The 14479-nt window shown below is 42.7% G+C and overlaps 1 protein-coding gene and 1 long non-coding RNA gene across 2 annotated transcripts; one reads left to right on the top strand and one right to left on the bottom strand.

The window, feature by feature from the left end:
- The first annotated feature begins 872 nt into the window (after positions 1-872).
- Positions 873-6026, top strand: LOC112847731 (uncharacterized). Its single transcript, XR_003221478.1, has 2 exons — positions 873-986; positions 5728-6026. It is a non-coding gene; the product is annotated as an uncharacterized LOC112847731 (long non-coding RNA).
- Positions 6027-7614: 1588 nt separating this feature from the next.
- On the bottom strand, positions 7615-11144 carry noxo1b (NADPH oxidase organizer 1b). The gene is made up of 8 exons (XM_003438560.4): positions 10985-11144; positions 10802-10882; positions 10552-10624; positions 10111-10294; positions 9812-10026; positions 9595-9705; positions 9185-9302; positions 7615-9037 (listed from the first exon to the last, which is right to left on the bottom strand). Exons 1-8 carry the CDS (start codon positions 11057-11059, stop codon positions 8386-8388), a joined length of 1509 nt encoding a protein of 502 aa, XP_003438608.1. The 5' UTR covers positions 11060-11144; the 3' UTR covers positions 7615-8385.
- Positions 11145-14479: the final 3335 nt, after the last annotated feature.

Below are 14479 nucleotides of genomic sequence, written 5' to 3'. Positions count from 1 at the left end.
AAACAAGCAGATGCATTGAGTGATTACCCAAAGTTAATCTTATGAAAAAAAAGAGACAATACTAGATAAACTGCTGTGATTCAATCCATGTGAGGAAGGTGAAGCTTGGCTCTGATAATGCCCACATTGTCTCAGACTTATGAGAAGAGCTACAGATTGTAAAATGTTAGTTTGTCGTGTCTGGGACATTGTATCACCTCTCTCAACCACTCATCCGCTCCATTCATTTGCTGTCTGAAACAAGGCATTTTAGCTCCGGCTGCTGTGAGATTATTCTGTTATCATATGTTACCTTATATCTGTAATCAAAGTAGTTGAATTATGATACTGCTGTAGATCATATTATACCCCTTAATATAGAGTGTGTGATCAGTATGTAGTTTTAGTTTGCATTATACTTCTGACTTAAAAGAGTGTGAAAATCATTAGATCTATTGGATTGACCTGTATTACTCGACACTGTTGAATGTGTTACATGGTTTCTTGACATTTCATACTGCTGAATCATGAAGAGAATGTTGTGTGCAGGAGACCTTGTGTCTAGAATAGAAGAAACAGGCCACATTCCATACCCCCACCTTTACGGAGAGCAGAAAGACAGGGAGCCGAGGTCATAACTTAGGCGCCGTAAGAGAGAAAGAATTTGAATGTTTAGGCTTTTACGACTAGGTGGGGGCCACTAGAGGCTATAAGAAGCTGAGTAACCCGTCACCATTTTGAGACTTGCTGTGACCCTCTGCAGGCAGGTCTCCCCATCATGATGGTTCTTATGCTCTTAAGTGTTGAATTATATGGAAATAAAATATTGTTGATTGAGCATTTATACACCGAGTATTGTCCTTCCTTCAGCCCAAAGATTAAAAGAACTGGGAGATTTTAACAACTTGGTGCCGTGACCCGGATCTTTGGCGTGCTGAGGAGGGGCAGATTTGGCCTGTGGTGAGATCGTGGGGCGAGGCGAACAGAGGGCCGGCCTAAACAGAAAGGTAAGCACAGCCTGTTGTATTATGAATACCAAATGTGCATATTGGGCTTTCCAAATTAATCTGTTCGCTGAGTTACACGTATTTTCACAGTAAATTTGTCGGTGTCTGGTTTTTGGCGCGAGATACTAACAACATAAGTTGAGGCTGAATTCCAGTGTGTTAGATAAACTGCTTCTACCAAGAAACTAATAATACACTACGTTGAGCTAGTTGCAGCCCACTTTACCTTCCACATTTAACTTTGTCTAAGACTGGCTTCTGTAGCAATAATACATTAGAATCTTTTGGAGACGCGGCCATAAGTCCAGTACATTGAATAGAGGTTTTGAAGTTGGTTTATGGTGTCGGTTAAGCCCTCGTTGATGCGGCCATAAAATTAGTATAAAATTAAGGTTAAGCAGATGCTGGCTTACGGTGTCGGTTAAGCGCCAGTAACGCGTAATGCGTAACGCGTCCGCAGGTTTTGGTTTATGATGCGGCCGTGTTCTGGTGATGCGGTCGTAAGTGCAGCATGAGTGGTAGCTGGTTTCAGCACATTGAATAGAGGTTAGACGGTGGTTTATGGTGTCGGTTAAGCCTCGAGGGCTGCGGTCATAAAATTATAAGTAAAATATTTACTTCACCCCGATTAAAGATAAAGCAGACGCTGGTTTATGGTGCGGTTTTGAGCCTCGGGGACGTGCATCACTTCTGTTTTATGATGCGATTTTGCCCCGTGGTGGCGGCCATAAGCGCAGTGAAAGGGGTACATGGTGTATGGTGCGGTTGTGCTTCGGAAGAGTTCTAACAGTTGAGCTTAGAGGTTTCTGTGTAAATTTCCGCTGGTGAAAAGCGCTCTCTGTGGGTCTCACTGCTGGTGAGGCGCGCTCTGGGCGTTGTGTGTGTGAAGCGCGCTCTGGGTGCAGTTCTGTGTGTGGGGCGCGCTCTGTGTGTGAAGAGTGAACACAGTGACAGTGGCGGTTGATGTGTGATTAGGAGGACACTAGAGTAAAGACACATTTTAGGATCAAAGGTTGATACCTAGTGTACCTGTGGAAATTAATTTTGCCCTGGGGTTGGCTCCCCCACCGTACGTTGGACGCGGCGTACGGACCAGCGGCGTCTGGAGGTCCAGGCTTATCACCTGAGAGCTGAGGGCCCTCAAACGATAACAGAATAACACTGGAACGGCCGTGTAATCACGGGTTCACATTTATTCTGGACTAGACCAAGACACATTTTGCAATCAAAGGTTGAGCTCTAGAGTAGTCAAAAATAAAAAGGTTGAATTCCTCATTTCAGTGGTTGAAATTGTTGTGGGCCTGTCCCCTGACGAGTGTGAAATTAAATAAAGAGGGAATTTGGAGCCACATAGAGATAGACGGGCATAATTGGGTGTATTACTCTGTGGTGTAATAAAAATAAAAAATAAAAAAAGAAGAGAGAGATAGTAAGAGGTGTGTAGTGGAGAATTATTGAGAAGCAGAGAGAGGAATGTGTTGGGAGACTGACGTGCAGTTTGCACTGTCAAGGTGGGCGTGTTGCCTGTTTATCTGTTTAACAGTGATGAAAATGATATTAAATAAATCTCTTAGTGTGTTAATACAGGAAGCTACGGACCTGGACCAACTGCCCCCACAAGCACAGCGGCCGAAGCAAAATTATAGTAATGGGAACCACACCCAGCACGAATCAGCAGCTGTGAAACCGACAGCAGCGAGGAGAGAATTAGAGGAGAAACTAAATCTGTAAGAGTACACAAAATTGGGTGGAAAGTGGGGCCGACGGACTTGTGGAGGTTGGGAAGGCGTCCGGAGCATCACAACAAAAGGTGAAACAAAAACACACACGAGCAGAGAAATGTGAGAGAAAGGCTCCTTTTAAGGTAACGCCTAGTTTGGGTTAAAAAGTTAAAAAAAAAAAAAAGAAAAAAGAAAGAAAATGACCTGCCTACAAATGCACACACATGCAATGAAGAAACAGCTTACACTCATGAACATGTGGAGATTTTCCAGCAAGGTTAAAGCAGCAAAAATTAACATACTTCTGTTGTTAAATGATGAAGTTTATCCATTACTAACAAAGAAACCCTCTGGGTTGCAGGACAACAATTTAGCTTCAAAGAAAAAAGAAAATAAAGAGACTGGTATGACCAACTAGTGATCAAATAACAAATTTAGTGGTTAAGAGTCAAACTGTGAGATGTTTTCTGATGATTGAACAACACAAGTGATTACTGACGGAAAGAAAATTCTCTTTTGTGAGTTTAAACATGATCTTAAGAATTTGAACATGTGCATGTTGTCCTGTCAACTTGGTGGGTTATCAGTTGATTATATCGTGAAAAAAAAAAAAAAAAAAAAAAAAAAGGGGGAGAGAAGGCTGACACAGGGCCTGGCCCGGTGTTTCTCCCCTCTCGTTGTAACACAGCCAACACAACATCATTTTCCTGTTCGTACACTTCGGTTTGTTTTTGTTTTTTGTTTTTTTTGTTTTTTCTCTTTATGTTTAATTACAGGCTGCTTTGCCGGCCCTGAAAGCCGAGGCTGACCTGGACTCCTGCTCTCCCCTCTACGTGACCCTGACCAAATGCTGCAACAGCTGGACCCACAACAACAACCTGAAAATGTCAACAGTGCTGCAGGAATGCGATCTCATGCAGCAGAGACGGAGAGCACTAAACCTAAGGCCCGTTTCACTACACGGGGGAAAATTCTCAGACAGCTTCAGCTGACAGAGCTGTGACGAGACGCCCGCCAAGCCCGAATGAAAAGTAAGGCCGAACAAAAGAATGCTGATCTTGATAACTCTGCATTAACACTGTGCAGGACAGTGATGGACCAACACGCATGATCGGGCAGCAAAAAGGACGTGACCGAGACAGGAGGAGCAAGTGAGGTCAAAAGGCACCTCGGAATGGACAAAAACACAGAGGAAGATGCAGGTTTCACCTACGGTGAGCATGGACATTGGAGAAAGGACTGCCCCAATTGGGGTCAGAACCAGGACGGACTGAACTTTGAGCAGCAGCAGCAATGGTCGCAAACGGACTGAAAAGGAGGAGGGCAGGACCCCAGGGCACGCTTCAGGCCGTGGTTTACCCAGGACACCAGAACAGGAAAGTGATGAGCACAAACACACACAAACATACACATCTACATACACTGATGCAGAATGAAAAGAAACACACACATGAACAGATGTGCACTCGTTGATTGAGTGAGAAATGACACACACACACACATCGAAATGCTGATTCACTGAGAAGTGATCCACACACATACACATACACATGCACACGCTTGTGCAACGAAGAGTGATGCGCACACACACACACGCTGATGCAATGAAGAATGCTTTGCTAACAAATGCTTATGCTGATATGCAAAATGCTGCACACAAATATCCCAATACATAATTTTTATGAGGAGCCATTGATTACCATTGATTACTCAAAATGTGTTTTATGTCACCCAGAGGACATTTATGTAGATTTTAGGGGTAAGGTCTGAAACAGTTTGGTTATGAAAACAATGTCTGTGCGTGATGTCTGTTTATGGCTCAAGGCCTTGACTGAATTCTTTGCTGTGCTTCACACAGCCTGGTGAGGAACAGAGGCACAGAGTGAAAATGATGAATTAATAGATTAATAGTGTAAGTTTTAGGTCGGAGTACGGCATTTTCTGTGATTGAGATTTAATTCAAGGAGGAACAAAAGGTGCTACGGCACCTGAGGTTCTCATTCCCACACAATATTGTCCCGGCAGGAAGCAAAACGTTCCTGTGAATTTCTGGTTGATTTTTTGGTTTTGCTTAGCGCTAGCTTGATTTTATCAGTGAGCTTTGGCTTGTGTTCTTTCTCTAAGCGAGAGAGGGATAGTTTTATGTTTGGACATGTCTGCAACGGGCCCTAGTTTGTGTTATTTTTATTAGTATTTTGTTGGTTACGTCTGTTTTCGTTTTTGTTACAGTGCACTGAGGAAAAACATCTGAGAGGTGTGATCCACCGGTGGTGATATTTTGTGAGTTCATGATTTAACAATCAGCTCTTTAAATCAGGCCTGAAAGATTGAGATTTAAAGCGCTATAAAATATATTACTGTAAACAGTTGCAAAGTGTGCTTCTCCATGATTGTAATTGGCTTGAGAGAAATTCACTTATAGGGGACACTGATCACGTGAGAAGTCCTGAGTCTAAAAGGATTGCAGCGAGTCAATCCAGTCCAAAAAACAAGGAATTGTTTTCTTTTTAAAATGATGACGTCATCTTGCTGGTGATGGATGCTCGAATAGCTCGCGCGTGAGACTCCATTATCAGCAACATCTGGTATGAATGTGTGTGAATGAATGCATGTGACTGGACTGTGATGGACGGCCTAAAAGTTTTGACTGACTTGATACTGAGACAATGACTGCACCAACTTTAGGATTAGTAAATGCCAACAAACAATTCACCTAGCCGGCAAGAGAAGGGTGGATGCTTCGCTTTGTTTTGTTTTGTTCTTGCAGGAGCAGGAGGATAAGAGAGACTGAAGAGGAGACGGTAGCTTCACATGAGAGTGTGGAACTGCAGATTTAACCCGTTGGTTGCTAATGCTAATTTTGAGTTCTGAGATATGATGTCACTAACCTTCTCTTTTAATTTTCTAGCTCCGATGAATTGACACATGGGAGTGTGTCAAAAAGGGGGAAGTTGAGTCTGAACATCAAACAATGGTTTTATGAACATTTTATGACTTTATTTGTGTGTTCAATAATTTAGGTATGGTAAAACTTAAGAAAGGAACAGACACCAGACGGGGACACGGAGATATGAGGACCCTTCACAGCAGAGACAGATGTAGGGACTGCCGAGACAGCAACTGGGGTCAAGTGTCATGGCGTTTGGGCTCCTCGAGAGGATGGATCCCATAAACACAGCAATAACCATGAAGGGGTTGGCCAAAATCTAGGAACACCAGACCAACGAGGTTCGAGAGGCTCTTGGTAAAAACGGGGACACGGCGGTGACCCCAAAATACACAGATCTTTGTTTGAAATCGGGGCAGAATAATCCCCTGATCTGTGCAACGACTAAAGGGTGGTCTATCCCCGGAGGTCGAAGAAAGAAGCTGAGAATCACCCAATGTGAATGTTTAGGCTTTTACGTCTAGGTGGGGGCCACTAGAGGCTATAAGAAGCTGAGTAACCCGTCACCATTTTGAGACTTGCTGTGACCCTCTGCAGGCAGGTCTCCCCATCATGATGGTTCTTATGCTCTTAAGTGTTGAATTATATGGAAATAAAATATTGTTGATTGAGCATTTATACACCGAGTATTGTCCTTCCTTCAGCCCAAAGATTAAAAGAATTGGGAGATTTTAACACTGCCCCTCACACATTTTGGTTTGAACAGCATGTGGTACATAGCCAGAGACGTGTGCCAGAGATGATTATATGAAGGACTTCTGCTCTTACTGTAATCATACATGGAGTTCCACTGGGCTCAAAGCAATTGTATTTACATTATGCATGCTTCCCTTCTGCAGTATCATTAGAAGGCATAGGATACATTTCCACTGCTATGCAGATGATACCAAGCTTTATCTGTGAATGAAGCCACATAACAGACACCAGTTAGGTGACCTGTAGGAATGTCTTAAAGAGATATGATGATATGACGATGATCTCTAATTTCCTCATTCTAAATTTAGATAAAACTGAGGTTATTGCACTAAAAATCTTAGAAACATGGTATCCAACCCGATGCTTACTCTAGATGGCCTCCAGTAACACTGAGAGGAGTCTTTGAGTCATTTTTGACCAGGATATGGCCTTCACTCCATATAAAACAAATATGTAGACAGTTTTTTTTTTGCATTTGCACAATATTTCTAAAACTAGAAACATCCTGTCTTGGAATGATGCTGAAACACTACTTGTGAAATGATCAGGGCCCACATAGCGTTTGAGTGTCACCACCTGTATTTTAAAACACAGCGTTTTCCACTGCTTCGGCACCTTATGCTCAAATGCTACTTCCCCACTGAAAAGGGTGAGAGTTCATTAGTTGCAATCCCTCTCAGCTGTCCTCCAACCTCCCGGCACCACCCTGTGAGCTTACTGTACCACCCTTCCACTGCAGCAGAGCTGGAGACCACACCCCTGTCACACAACTTTATAAATGTATTATTTCTAGGCTGTACCATAGTACTATATCACCCCAATAGAGAAGTTTACTCAGACTGCTGGTAGTTAAAAGTAGAATGTGAGTAGAATTCAGATCCCTCTTCAGGGGAACCAGCTCCCAGTTTGGACACCCTCTCTACTTTTAACCCATAAGAACCCAGATCCATTATATTGTCAGGGAAACTAAGTCAATGTTGAAACTTTAACAGGAACTTTCTTCAATATGTAAAGAGGCACCTGTGTGGGTTCTTATAAGTTAATATTATGCTTCAAACTTTCCCTGAATCCTCCCTTAGAAATGCTGCAGTAGTTGTAGGCTGCTGGGGGCTTCCCATGATGCTTCCCATGATATACTTCATCAATCATCAAAAGAGACTGTGACCTGAGATGTAGAACCCTGTATGGTTGCCCTCTTTGTTTTTTGTGCTCAAAATCTTTTCTGACACCCAAATTTGTCAAACACAGGAGAAACAAACAGAAATCGGTTCACATTCAATTTTATTGACCTGTTTCACGCAGGACATAAAGTACATAGTGAGGCAGCAGCACATTCATACAAGACAACTTGTTTACCACACCCATCAGGTTTCAGTGTAGTAGGAAGGCCTTTGCGTCTGCATTCAGTATGTTCACTGATGCGTGCCTTGCTGCTCTTTTTATTTTTTCAAATCTAACAAGCTCAAGCACTGCAGTGAATAATGAGAAAAGAATCATTTAACCATATATTCACAATCTTTTACAATATTTTTGAATACACAGCCGATTTGATTGATTTTTACATGTTAAAACAGCCATAAAGCCCCTGTACATTTACAACCGCTTCAATGTCACCCCAAACCCTCTTTAAAGCTAGAAAACAAAGTTTCTTATTATCTCTTATTTATTTTTATTGTGACTATAGGTCACATACGCAGACTTACTGCTCCTCATAATGCTTCACTGAAGCTACATTAGTCTCATACTTATACTGAAATATTCAAAATTAGGATGTCAGGCTCCATTTGATAAAATGGGAATTGTCTTGACATCGTTTTATGAAATTTTAGCCTCCGGCCGCTTCGTCCAAGCTGCTTTCCCTTTAACCTTTCATATAAGAAGGAAGTAAGCGAAAAAGTTAAGCAATGACTTAAATGTGGCTTTGAACAGGTTACATTTTCTTCTCATGAACACATTTTGCAGAAACAAGTGAGTATCACCAAGAATACAACTTCGTGTGGGATTTGTAATGTATAGCACTGGTGCCGTGGTTTCCTTAACGGCTGTGAATGGACTCTGGTTGAATCTGGAGCCGAGCCTTGGTGGCCAGGGCTGCCTTGCGCGTCATGGTGGTGCAGCGGGTCAGGATCTCCTCTGTTTTGGGTCGGGGTGGTACCCTGGGGACGACTGAGGCGTTGCCTCTCTCTGGGCCGTTGTTGAAGCTGACGCCGTCTGAGAGGCTGGGATCGGGGCTGCTGTGCGAGCTGTCGGGCTGTTGCGAGGTTGCAGGGTGGTCTGCGTGGTTCTGCGCCTCCTCCCTCAGACTGGAGGACGAGTCGCTGCTTGAGGAGAACTCAGAGAAGATGGAATCAGAGCTGATTTGGCTCCTGATGCTGGGCCGGGTGTTTGAGGCTGGGGCTTCCCTCTCCTCCTCCCCCTGAGGCCAGGGATCGGAGAGGACATCAAGAGATCGAGCCTTGTGGAGACGCGCAGGCTCAGACAATTGTCTAGAGGGGCCAGGATAATTCTGGTGTCGGTCATCTTCTTCGTGGATACTGGGAGGGTAGGGAGCCTGGCGATCCCTGCTGACTGTTGCCAGATTCAGAGAGGAGCTATGCAGCCTGTTGTGCACACCATGAAGGCCTGCCCTAGGGTTGTTGTATGGCTGCAGGTACATGGTTGGGATGTAGCCTACTCTGCCATTGAATCTGTAAAGAACAAAACATGATGTAATTCAAACGTGTAAAAAATAATTAAACTGTCTACAAACTGCTATACTATTAAATCTGGACTTTCCAGTTTTCTAAGTAGAAGATGATAAGTTTATCAATAGCAAACAGACAAGACCGACATACCTAATGAGCCACCAGCCATTGTCAGACTTCCTCAGCACCTCAACCACAGAGCCAATGGGCACAGAGATCTCATCAACCTTCTTAGACGTGTAACTTCTCACGGCACAGTACAGAGCACCTAAAAGTCACAGGCAAGAGAAAAAAGTTTGAGCAACAAAGCAGAGCTGAAAAGTGGTCAAATAAGTATCCTAAAATGCAAAACAGCATCTAAAAAACTGTGTGAAGACTTTTATCAAAAGGAAACATGCACTGATTAAAATGGCTGAAGACAGCTAGTGTTGGCTATTTGTAACAACAAGGCAAAGCTTCATCAGCACACATGTGGAACCTGCTCACAGGCACAACAACAGCTCATTTATGTTGTAAATGTGTATCCAGTGCACTCTTTCAAGTGCAACACAAGTACACACCTCTCAGCTGAAGCTCATCTTCATCATCGTCATCGTCTCCTTCCGACAGCTCCAGGTACGGAGCGGGAAACCAAGCCAGGCGCTTATCTTCATTCTCCACAAGCCACCAGCCTGGAGATGAAATAAAAGAAAATTAGCATGGCAGTGGCTTGTTTAGTAAAAAGATAAGATTCTATAATAACTTTCAATAAAAATGCATAAATTTGAAAGCACTGACCTGCAGGGTCTTTGATCAGGACGTCCAGCTTCTCGTCCTTGGCCACCTTGAACGGGCGGTTCTTGGTGTCCTTTGTCTCGTAGGCAGCCACGCAGTGGTATGTCTGGGTCACAAAAGGGTGAGTGATGCTGCCTCCATGGTGAAAGTGGCGGGCAGAGCCGCTTCCTCCTCCACCTGACTCATCATTCTGGTCATCAGAAAGCAGCATCATGACACTGTATAAAAGAAAAGTCATGTTACCAAAAATGGTCAAAGCTCTTATCTGCTCCACACAGTTTCCCACTCAGCTGGGAGCATACCTGTTTTTGGTGTAGTCTGGCTGCAGGTCATGGTCTTTGGGGGTGAAGAAGCGGGTGACCTCGATGCTCCGGGTCACGCTTTGGTCGCACTTCAGCAGTTTTTCGAGGTAGCTCTCCAAGAACTTCATCCGTCGCACTGACTTCTTGGACCCTTTCTTTTGCACGCTGCTCCTCCTGGCCTTCCCTGGAAAGGAGACGAGACAAAAACAAAAAAAAAAACCTGTCAAGACATGAGCTGCAGAGGAGCAAAGCTAAAGAAACAGCTAAATGACAGCTCTAGTGTTTTGCTCAAATTCTGAGAGACTGAGCTGCTAAATTAACCCAGTTTTGGAGACATGCTTAACTAACTTTACTCGAACTTTCCTCTAGTTGGAAGAGGGCTTCTGAATTTCATCAGATTAACTCAATACACATCAACAACAGCAGGTGAATCAGTCTCACCTGTGAACTTTGGGATCATTCTGTCGTCTTTCCGGAAAGGGTTCAGATGAGGGAATCTCTTTTTTAGTTGTTTCTGTTGAAAATTTAAAAAAAATTAATTAAATACACATTTAGCCTCAATTATTTTAAAAAATACAATACAAAGCAGCCAAGATCAGTCGCAGTCATAGTAATAATTATAAAAATAAGAAGAAGAAGAAGAAGAAGAACAAGAAGAACAGATGAGCTGATATATGTTTTTGTTCCTTACATGAAATTCCTTGAAATCCTGGAATGATCTGTAGATAATAATTTCATTCTGGTCCGACCAGAGCACAGACAGCATGAACATCTGTGGACGGAGATTAAAAAATCAAAATCAAAAACAGCCCAAACTCTCAGTTTTTATCCGTTTATTTATTTCATTTTATTTCTAAAGCTGTTCTTAGCTCACCTTGAGTTTCGGTGCGTCTCTGTGAACACCTCCAATGATGCGGACGCTGAAGACAAAGCGGTGTTCGTCAGCCATCGTTTGCCACTTCGTGTCTCTGCTCGTAGGATGAGTAGCTGCTTCTTTCCTGAGCTACTTCCTCCGCTACTCTGGCTGCTCGGAGAGCCAGCTGCTGCTTATACAGTCAAGGGGGGGGGGCGTGGTCTGAGAGGAAGAATGCCAGCATCCCAGCGCGTGAACAGAAACAGTCAAGGGGGCGTGGTCTGAGAGGAAGAATGCCAGCATCCCAGCGCGTGAACAGAAATAGTCAAGGGGGGCGTGGTCTGAGAGGAAGAATGCCAGCATCCCAGCGCGTGAACAGAAACAGTCAAGGGGGGCGTGGTCTGAGAGGAAGGATGCCAACATCCCAGCGCGTGCACAGAAACACCTGTAAGAACCACAAACAGTGTAGGAGAATGCAGCGGAACCGGAAGCCCAAATGGCGTATGTGGTGCATGAAATGGGAATGAAAAGAAAGTCAAAACACTAAAAAATGTTTATTTTTATTTTATTTGTTTTTAAATGTTTCATTTCTTCTGCACGCTACATATAAAATCTGTGTTTAAATAAAATATGAGGAACATCTTACATCTACACTGAAATGAGATAACTGAAGAGTCGGTGAATATGAAGGAATGATACAGATAGCTCACATATTTGAACTCTTTTCATGTTTTTGCCCTTGAAGAAGGTTTATTGACAATATTATGATTATTATTACATTTCCAGCTGCTCCGCTCCCGTCTTCCTTATTCTTCCCGGAATCCCTTGTATCCTCAGCTCTCATAATTACAACATTTTTGCACGTGCGGTCTCTTCACATTTATCACCTGGCAGCAATATCCCCTTATCAGAAACAAGTGCAGAGAGCTGCGTTGCTAGGTGTGTGTGTGTGTCTGTTGAGGCTGACTGAACAGGTAGAGCTGGATCTGTGTGTGTGTGTGTGTGTGTGTGTGTGTGTGTGTGTGTGTGTGTGTTGTGGGGAACAGGTGTTTCTTCAAAGTGAAGATGGCATGAAAGGGCCGGAGTCAGAGGGGGCTACCCCGACCAGTCTTGAGACAGTGCAGTACTGGTATGAAGCAATGCCAGCCCTTTGTCTCAAACATGCACACACACACACTGCTTTATGATCTGAAAGGTTAGGACTGTCCAGCTTTGTGAGTGACCTGTGAGGATGTCAACACCTGAGGGTAAAGCCACACTGGGATTTTCAACAATAAGTAGTCTAAACAACCATGACTCTGATTTTTTCTTGTCTTTCTTTTTTGGACTACTCAACCAAGTGCAGGCAGACGGATCCAGTAACTGAGACGCATGTGCAAGTGGATGTTTGCACAGGAACTTGCACACCATCACCTAACTGCAGCACCCACAAATCACGCGCGCATCGGTTCTTCTCACCTGTCAGTGGAATATGCAACGCTTTTCTAATATATTTACCGAAGGCTTGTTTGCTTTCTTACAGGTTTTTCTGGGAATTCACTTCATTTGAATGCCAAAAAAAGCACCAATGAAGCCATGTGTGTGAGCTGTGTGCTTTGATATGGTTTTTGTAACGTTTGCATAACTGAATGCAGTGGAGCTGGTTAGTATTGCACTTTGTGGTAAGAAAACTTTAAAACACAAATGTAATAAAAAGAAAACAACACAAAACAAAACAGAAAGAAAGAAAAAGGAATGCACATTTGAGCTCCGTTCAGCTTTTGAGAATCACGCCCTGTTCAGTGCAAAACGCTGGGTGTTTGCCATCTGCTATGTCCTGTTTTTCTTTATGCACTCTCTGTTTTTATGTTGGCCTTTCTAAAGCTATACAGTCTATTAAACAATATGCTAAACAGTAGATAGAAGAAAGCCAAGAAAAAAGGAGAAAGCTAAAGGCAATGACCTCCAAAGGCTGGTGGCAGAACTGCAAAAACAAGAGACTGCTTGAAAAAGACAAAGCTAAGCCCATGTTTGCTTTCTTATTCACATCAATGAAGCATTATGAACAACAGCAGGACTTCCCTCAAGTGGAATGCAGCACCATTATTGCAGCGAACCAGGAAAAACGTTTGTGTAAGCAAACAACCTATGACTGAACAATAGCTTATTGACTGATGATGAAACAAAGCGATCTCCTATTTTCTTTGGAAACTCCCACTTTTCTGGAGGCTTCTAAAAAGAACTTTCTACTTTTAATGCATTCCTCAGGACAGTGGCAGAGGTTAGTCATCAGCTAATAACGCCCATCGGCTTACAGATGATGAGTATTTTTGCAAGAATCAGTTCATAGTTCAGCAGTGCCATCATCATCATCATTATCATCAATTTCGTAGTGCCAGGAGTTTGACAATGAGACGAACAGCCCACTCTCAGGAAAGGTGCTTTGTTTCCTTTTAGCCAGAATTTTCCCCACGCGTCACACATTTCCTATGAACTCGAGTGGCGTCACAGTCATCTCTTTGTTTGGTTTTACTCTAAAACAGAGAATTGAAAGGAGAGAGCAAATAACCAGGTGCACGATTGATACCTTTTGCTTTCCTCTAAGTTACTGGAAGATGTGTCACCATGGTTTGTGTGTGTGTGTGTTTTTAACCTGAGACATTCTTTCAATTTCAAACCTGTCAAATGTATATTCAAGGACCACAGTTATTATAAATTTGTGTATTGTAATCAATTCTTTTTTATCTTAGTGTCTTTAATTCACTTTAGTTTCAAATAGTTTCCAGAGGGAAACATCTTATTTCAGTTTAGTTTTTATTGTTTGAAAATGATTAGTTTTGGTTTAGCTTTTATTAGTTTTTTAGGTTTTTTTTTTAGTTTTTTAAGTCTTTTTAAAAAATTATTATTATATGGAGGGCATATGTCAGATGCAAAGAAGTTTTTCTGTAGAAGTTTCCTAAAATCTCAAGAAACCAGACCGTTCTCACTCCCGAGGCGTAACATCCATCAATGCTTCATCAGGCGAAAATGAAAATCCCCCCCAAAACTAACAAACACTGAATTAAGCACATTAACTCTTCATTTTTATTTCACTTTAGTTCACAAAATCATTTCAGTTGGTTTAAATTTTCCCCAAAAGTCATTTTTCTATTTTTCTTTTTATTGCCAGTAACTAAAATGTTGTTTTTGTTCACGTCTCGTTTCAGTTTAGTTTCCATTGACTATAATACTGTAATAAAATGCAGCATAAACTGAAATGCATGAAGAAATGCATTACCTGTCACACAGACTGGAAACAAAGTGCGGATGTGCCAATTGTCACGCTTTTATGACTTCAAGCACAGCCCCTTACAAACATTGCCAAATTCTTCAAGCAGAATAAACATGTCAGCAGAGCGAGGCATAGGGATGCAAACGCAACCTCAGGAAACAGCTAGACCTGAAATCCTTTTCATTAACACGCAGACATCACCGCGTACCGAATCGTAATCAGTTCAGTACGCGCTGAGAAGCGATGAGATGTTTGTGCGGTCCACA

This window comes from Oreochromis niloticus, linkage group LG8, assembly GCF_001858045.2.
Source record: "Oreochromis niloticus isolate F11D_XX linkage group LG8, O_niloticus_UMD_NMBU, whole genome shotgun sequence".
In the NCBI taxonomy this organism is placed as follows: Eukaryota; Metazoa; Chordata; class Actinopteri; order Cichliformes; family Cichlidae; genus Oreochromis; species Oreochromis niloticus.
This window is presented reverse-complemented; position numbering and strand designations above follow the sequence as displayed.

Coding starts and splice junctions, on each gene's coding strand:
- noxo1b (XM_003438560.4), bottom strand. CDS start 11,059: ATGGCTGACGAACACCGCTTTGTCTTCAGCGTCCGCATCATTGGAGGT. Junction 10,625..10,801: donor AGGATTTCAAGGAATTTCAT/GTAAGGAACAAA, acceptor AATTTTCAACAG/AAACAACTAAAAAAGAGATT. Junction 9,706..9,811: donor CCTGATCAAAGACCCTGCAG/GTCAGTGCTTTC, acceptor TTTCATCTCCAG/GCTGGTGGCTTGTGGAGAAT.